Source organism: Gossypium hirsutum, chromosome D02 (genome assembly GCF_007990345.1).
Source record: "Gossypium hirsutum isolate 1008001.06 chromosome D02, Gossypium_hirsutum_v2.1, whole genome shotgun sequence".
Lineage (NCBI taxonomy): Eukaryota > Viridiplantae > Streptophyta > Magnoliopsida > Malvales > Malvaceae > Gossypium > Gossypium hirsutum.
Genome location: NC_053438.1, coordinates 69,141,982 through 69,149,091, shown reverse-complemented (window position 1 = coordinate 69,149,091; position 7,110 = coordinate 69,141,982). Strand labels below are relative to the sequence as shown.

At 30.9% G+C, this 7,110-nt stretch overlaps 2 protein-coding genes across 2 annotated transcripts; one reads left to right on the top strand and one right to left on the bottom strand.

The window, feature by feature from the left end:
• Positions 1–1,316: 1,316 nt before the first annotated feature.
• Positions 1,317–2,476, top strand: LOC107908828 (protein SOB FIVE-LIKE 5). Its single transcript, XM_016836104.2, has 4 exons — positions 1,317–1,807; positions 1,890–1,961; positions 2,031–2,104; positions 2,185–2,476. The coding sequence occupies exons 1-4, from the start codon at positions 1,424–1,426 to the stop codon at positions 2,192–2,194; spliced, it is 540 nt and encodes a 179-aa protein (XP_016691593.2). The 5' UTR covers positions 1,317–1,423; the 3' UTR covers positions 2,195–2,476.
• Positions 2,477–5,878: 3,402 nt separating this feature from the next.
• LOC107908181 (uncharacterized) lies at positions 5,879–6,633 on the bottom strand. Its single transcript, XM_016835431.2, has one exon. The coding sequence runs from the start codon at positions 6,528–6,530 to the stop codon at positions 6,021–6,023; it is 510 nt and encodes a 169-aa protein (XP_016690920.1). The 5' UTR covers positions 6,531–6,633; the 3' UTR covers positions 5,879–6,020.
• Positions 6,634–7,110: the final 477 nt, after the last annotated feature.

Below are 7,110 nucleotides of genomic sequence, written 5' to 3'. Positions count from 1 at the left end.
TGAATTTTGCTCGATTCTGAATTTGATTAGATTATCATGTGTTTACTTGATAGCAAAGATCACTAAGATGGGAAATCTAAAAAAATAATGATGAAGCAGCTCACAATTTGGTGAGTGGTCTCTGGCCATGAAGTAGAGATATTTAGGGCGTCTCCCAATCCCAAACCTTATTAGCTAGGGTTTTGAGGGCCTCTTTCTTCCTTGCACACAAAGTCTTGTCAGCATAGGCTTAGGCTGTGGTCTTTCTGCTAGCTTATATATATGTATATAATTGGAAAAAATATAATCAAAAAAGGAAAAGGAAAAAAAAAAAACACCCTTTGTCCTAAAAACAGAAAAGAAAGATTTTTTTCATTCGTCATGCTTTTGTATTATCATTTATGTGGTGCATGTTGTGTTTAGCCTTTGTTCCATAAATATGTGCTTATACTAATTCGGTTTAGGGTTATAGACTAAATACATTGATTATAAGATGACTTTTTTTTTCTATTTTTTTAATATTTATGGGTTATGGTTTTTTTTGCCTAACTAAAAGTGACTAAGCATTACACATGGGGAGAATTAAAAGCTTGAAAATGAAAGAAAATGACTGATATACAGTTAGTACTTGTTGTCTCGTAAGTTGCATAATATATATATCTTCAAGAAGGAAAAAAAACTGTGCACCCAGACCTAAAAAATCTACTGCACAAAGTACTTATGTACATGATAGTAGATGCCTTGTGAGGACCATATTCTCTAGAGTTAGCTGTTCAGCTTAATCGGCTCTCTCCTAAGTTTAATCGATGAAATTTGAATATATAAATTTTAAGTTCGATTTGAACACCTCTACTATGGAAAGAGTAGGTGTCCATAAATGGTGAGGAAAGGAAAATGGAGGTGTTTCCGGATCTGCAAAGAGGGTACACATTGCCTCGCTGTCTAGCATGTGGAGGGTTTTAGTGACTTTCCCTTGTGTCTCTCTCTCTTTCTTTCTTATTTTCACATTACATGTACCTCCTTGAATGGTAAAGGAACCCACCAAGTAGCACTTTGATTTTACAAAAAAAAATTGGTAGTTCATAGAATGAGATTATCTCAAAAATTGACGGTTCGAGGTATCTTCACTATGCGAATTCATTAAGGTTTTAGAGTAGAGTCAAAAGACAATCCAGATCGAAAACAATACCAAAATGGTGAGAGTATGGGGGCACAAAACTAGTGTATGGTTTGGAGTCTTGATATTTTTATCTATGGTCATTGTTAATCCCTTACTTTCTATCCCTAATATGGGGCACATACACACTTATAACCTCACCCTGTCACTCTCAACTGAGTTACCATCACACTTTGTCTTGTTGATAAAAAGGACCCAATTGCCATGCACAAGAGGGAAAAACACATTGAGTTGTAGGAGGGTTTTCTTGTAAGGAAAAAAAATCATATGGATGACTATGGTTTGTTTGCCACAGAATGTAATAGTGGTTATGAATCTGGTTGGACTAATTACTTAGACCACTCTTTCCTGTCTGCAAATCCTTCAAGCAATGATTTCAAAGATAGCAATGATAGAGGTAATAAAGAAGAGGTTGTTGAAGAAGAAGAAGAAGACCTTTCCATGATTTCTGATGCATCTTCTGGACCTCCACCACATTTCTTCTATGAAATTAATGGCTGCTTCAATGGTGATGATGATCATGATGATGACCAGTATCATTATCCCTTACCCCAAGTTGCTGCATTGGATAAAAATGGTGCTAAACAACAAGTACCGCCTTCTTGTCTTGATGATACTGCCACCAGCTCTCCTCTTATAAATTTCTCCAAGGTAAATTAATTAACTCCACTTCACTTGTATATATATGTTCTTTCAGTCATTCATAACCATGGGTTACACTGATTTTGTTCAGACCTATGATGAAGTTTCAATGGAGAGTGTATTTGATTATCCCCTACAGGGATTCTCTGCAACACACTTTATGGTAATTGAATTCCCTGAATTTGATTTCCAGTTCCAGGTTTTCCATATATATAACATTGAATTATTGCAGGGAGGGCCGGCATTCCGTGACCACTATGGTTTTTATCAGTACTCTCCATATGGAAACCAGCTACAAACTAACCAGTTAAGTAGCTTTACAATGTTTAAGCTTTATATATATATATATATAATCACCTAATTAATGGAAGTTTCATAATTGACAGATGGTTTTAAGGAAATGATCAATGGAGTTGAGCTCTTTATATCAAATGTCAGATCTCAAGGGAGATGTTGTTCCTTTTATTCTTCATTTTTATTTGGATTTGCCTTTGTATCAGCCATTGCAATGAAAAAACCAACCTTAGAGCAACATTTGGAAAATAAATTTCTTCTGTGTGTGTTTTTTTACTCATCTTGTCCTAATCATTGTGGGTTAAGCCTCAAGTTTTGTTTCCTTGTAATAAAAAAGTTAAATTCTGCTATTAGTACATGTACTTTATGAAAGTTATTGATTTAGTCTCTGTATTTTAATTTGATCAGTTTTAGTTCTTGTATTTTTCGAATTTTGAAGTTTTAGTCCTGACACAAACAATTGTAGTTAAATTCATTTGGTTTAATTCAAGTATTAGTCTTGTATTATATGCAAAGTTCTAGATTTAGTCCATATTCTTCATTTGGATCATTCTAAGTTCATATACTATTCAAAATTTGAAATTTCAGTATTAACGTAAATCACAGCCGTTAATCCATTAACTGAATTTTTAATGTGTAATATATGAAAATAACAAGCTGATATGGTATTACACATATAATAATATGTTTATTGCATTAGATTTTAAGAATATCAAAACTTAACTTAATAAATTTAACAATAATTATTTGGTGAGAACTTTAAAATTCTAAAAATATGTAAGCTAAAAATGACTAAATAAATGTATAGAGACTAAATTTATAATTTTAATAAAGTATAGGGACTAATAACTGAATCTAACCTGGTAAAAAAGGGCTCCAGCTGATCTTTTTAGAACATTTGAAAACTACAATTGCTATCCAAAATTTCAAGCCATAAAGGATAAAGAGAGCAGGAAAGTAAATCATTGTCGGCAGTTGCATGCATGTGCAGCAAAGCAAAGATCACTTTCTTGTTGGGTAAGAATTTTAACCTGAAACTGGGAACAGGAAAAAAATAATGCATCCCGCATATAAATAAAGAGTATTCTATATAATTTTTTATTAGTTATAAAATAGTTATTTAATTATTTAATTTTGTTATCAATTTTTTAAATAACGGAAAGATGACGTGATATCTTTTAAATTTGACACAATAATAACTTTAATCCTCAATATTTATACACAGTCTTGATTATAAAAAAATAATCCTTAACATTTACCCATAGTGTAATTCGGTCTTTTTTAGAATTTTTTTGTGACTTTTTCATTTGAAAAGCTAAAAAAACAAATTTATTAGCTAAATTTGATAAATATATATATACCAAAACGGAAACACCAAAAATTAATAATTTTAATTTTTCTCATTCTTTTAAAATTAACCCTCAATCTCATAAAGAAAAACAAAACTACAAAAAAAAATCAAATTACACAATGTATCAACATTAAGGGTTAATTTTTTTTTAGAATTATGATTAAATTAATACAATATATAAATATTGAGGGTTAAAGTTATTATTATACTAATTTTAAAAATTGCCAAGTTATCTTTCTGTTAATAATTTAAGGGCATGTGACTAAGAAAAAAGTTGAATTATTAGGCGATCATTTTATAACTTTTCATAAGTAGGTAACCAAAAAAAAATACTAATAATTAAGTGACTACCAATATAGTTTACCCTAAAAATCAAGACCCCATTTCTTAACACAATTGGAAATTTAGGCCTAAATATATGTAGATGAGAATTGAGACATGTTGCATGTGATGTGTAACGGGAGGTGATGGGCATTGCTCATATCAGAGTTTCAGGGATGGGGGAGGGGTCAAATGACAAAAGCTAATGTTGGGATATTTTTCATATGCTGTATTTCAATTAGACCTGTCCATGGGTCGGGCCGGGCCAATTTCGGGCCGGGCCTATAAAAAAATTTCAGCCCGTTTACTAGGCCCGGGCCGAAATATGGGCATGAGATTTTGCCCAAGCCCAGCCCGGATAAAAAATATGGGGCCCAAGCCCGGCCCGGCCGGCTCGGCCCATTTTTAATTAAAATTAAAATTATTTTTTAATAAAATTAAAATTAATTGTTATTAAAATTAATTGTTAGTAAAATTATCAAATTATTAATTGTTAATTGTATTAATTGTTGTAATAAAATCTAACATTTGATTAGAAAATTTATCAAATTATTAATTGTATTAATTGTATTAATTGTTGTAATAAAATCTAACATTTGATTAGTAAATTTGTCAAATTATTAATTGTATTAATTGTATTAATTGTTGTAACAAAATCTAACATTTAATTAGTAAAACAAACTTGATGTTTTATTATTATTATTTTGTAACACTAGTCAAGGAAATGAAAGTAAATAAACTTAAAATAAAAAACTATTATATTTTAAAAATAAAAAATATATATTTAATATTTCCCGGGCCGGGCCCGGACCAAAAAATCTTGCTCGAGGCCCGGCCCATTTTTTAAACAGGCCTAAATTTTTGCCCAAGCCCCGGCCCATGGACAGGTCTACTTTCAATGAACCTTTTCTTTTTAGTCCCTGAAGATACTGCCTTCTGATCTAACTGACCCAAAAAAAATATGTCTCCCATCGTATTTAAATTTGTTTCACAAAACCGATTTGTGGTTCTAACTTTTATCTGCTTTGAAACTAAAAAAACAAAGAAGAAAAAGAGGAAGCAAAGCTAAAACCAAATCAACCAAATGTTATATTATATTTTACATGGGTTAATTGCATCAGACATCCTTACATTATAGTTTAAATTTTTAATTCGTCTCTAAACTTCAAAAAATATTATAATTGAGTAATTAAAAGGCTCTTCCGTCAACTTAATTATTAGCTTAAATGCTAAATGCTGGCTCAAATTAGATTTAGAGTATATTTTAAACATACAAATTAAATTGTAAATATGATCTATCACATAAATAACTTAAATATGACGTGTTAAAGGAAAATAGCTTTTCTAGATTTAATGACTATTTGTTTTTTTTTATCATGTAAAATCGAACAATTTATAAATTTTAAATATGCTCCATGTTAGATCCAAATTAAATATTTTAAAAAATTAAAAATCTTATCCAGCATTTAAATGACACGACTTAAACCCTACATCCCTTCCTTCCCTAACCATATAAAAGAAGAAGAAGAAGAAGAAGAAGAAGAAGAAGAAGAAGACAAAAGCATTCTACTAAGAAAGTATGGTGAATGCAACCTTTGTGCTGTTTCAAAATTTTTGTCTTCCATAATAACTAAATTCAAACATATAACAATGAAGTAATCACCCAAAGTGGCTGAATTATTAGTAAGTTTATATTTTGGTTACTTCAAAAAATTATAAAATAATCACTTAACGATTCAAAAGTTTTTTATTTTAGTCACTAGGTTGTTAAAATTGTTATTGTAGGGCCTTCTCAGTTCGCATCGACTACACCAATCAAAAGTTCTCGTTCCTCTTCTCTTCTACAGTTTAGTTTTTTTTATAAATCCAAACAACTTTATTCTCCAGTCTTCGACACTAATCGTTAGATCAACTTAGACCTAAAGTATATTATTCTACTCGTCAATGGGTACTAATCCACCGTACTGATCGTTGAATTGTCGCTTAGAGCTCGCTAGCCGAATCTAAAAAAAAAACTTAACAACCTAGTAATTTAAATAAAAACTTTCGAATAGTTCAGTGATCATTTTATAACTTTTTTAAAACTTTTTTAAAATTGAGTGACAAAAAACATAAACTTACTAATAATTTAGTATTTAACCATTATAATTTTTTACAATGACAATTAAATAATCCATAAATAATATCGGATCCAAATTTTGCATTTCCAATGCTTCAATCTTCTTCGAACCAAAAAAAAAAAAGCTTCAATCTTCATTAATAATGGTATCTCTTGTAAGTACAGCTTCTGCTTCTAGCAAACACAGCATCATCTTCTTCTTCATCGAAGTAACAGGGTTGATCCTCGTCAATCCTGGCTAGGCCAACGTTTATACTATAACTTCTGTTGAACCGACCGTGCTGATCTTTCATTTGCCTTTGCTCTTCTTCTTGTTCCTGCAAATTCGACTCCATTGATCTTTTCTTCGACATGGTTTCCAAGAAATTCAAGAACTTCTCTTCGTTGTTGGGCTTCGAATAGTTGAAGTTGAAACTCTTGGGCAACTGTGAAACTTGGGGTGCGGCGGCGGGGCATCCGAGAACTCCGCCGTGGCCGACCTTGCTAGCGCAACCTTCCAAACTTTTGACGTAAATGTCTCTTGCCTTGTGTAAAGCTCTCTTGGGTTTGGACATGTAGTGCCTCAGCTTGCTCTGTAACTCTGCTTTGGTCATCGGCTTTGACATGTATTTCTTGAACTTGCTTTGCAACTCTGCTTTGCCCCTCATTGTCTGGAAATTGAAATTGTTTGGTGAAGAAGATGATGAAGATGGGTATTTATATAAATTGGGATTTTGGAAGATTGGGATAAAATGCAATGAAAAAGTCGTCAGTCGAAGTTGACTCCTTTATTGTTGCATTCTAATTTTTTGACATAATTATGAACTTATTGATGATAAATACTTACAAAATTAGCTCTTAAACATGACAAAAGAAGGGTAAAAAGTAATGCTTTCTTCCTAACTCCAATTATTATGGGTTAATATAAGAGTAAAAAGCTAACTATGATTATAAAATAAAAAATAATTGCAAAAAATTTAAAAAAATTTAAAACTAAATAAAAAAATTCATATAAAAAATCAATTGCATCTAAAAAAATCAAGAATTTTGCGGCTAAAATTTTCACATTCAATCTCATCAAAAACCAGTCTTTTAACTTTCACAAAAAAAAAATATATATATATATCCATTCACTTTTATCTTACTCGTTTAAAAAAACCAAGAATTTTACGGCTAAAATTTTCACATTCAATCTCATCAAAAATCAATCTTTTAACTTTCACAAAAAAATAAAATAAATATCCATTC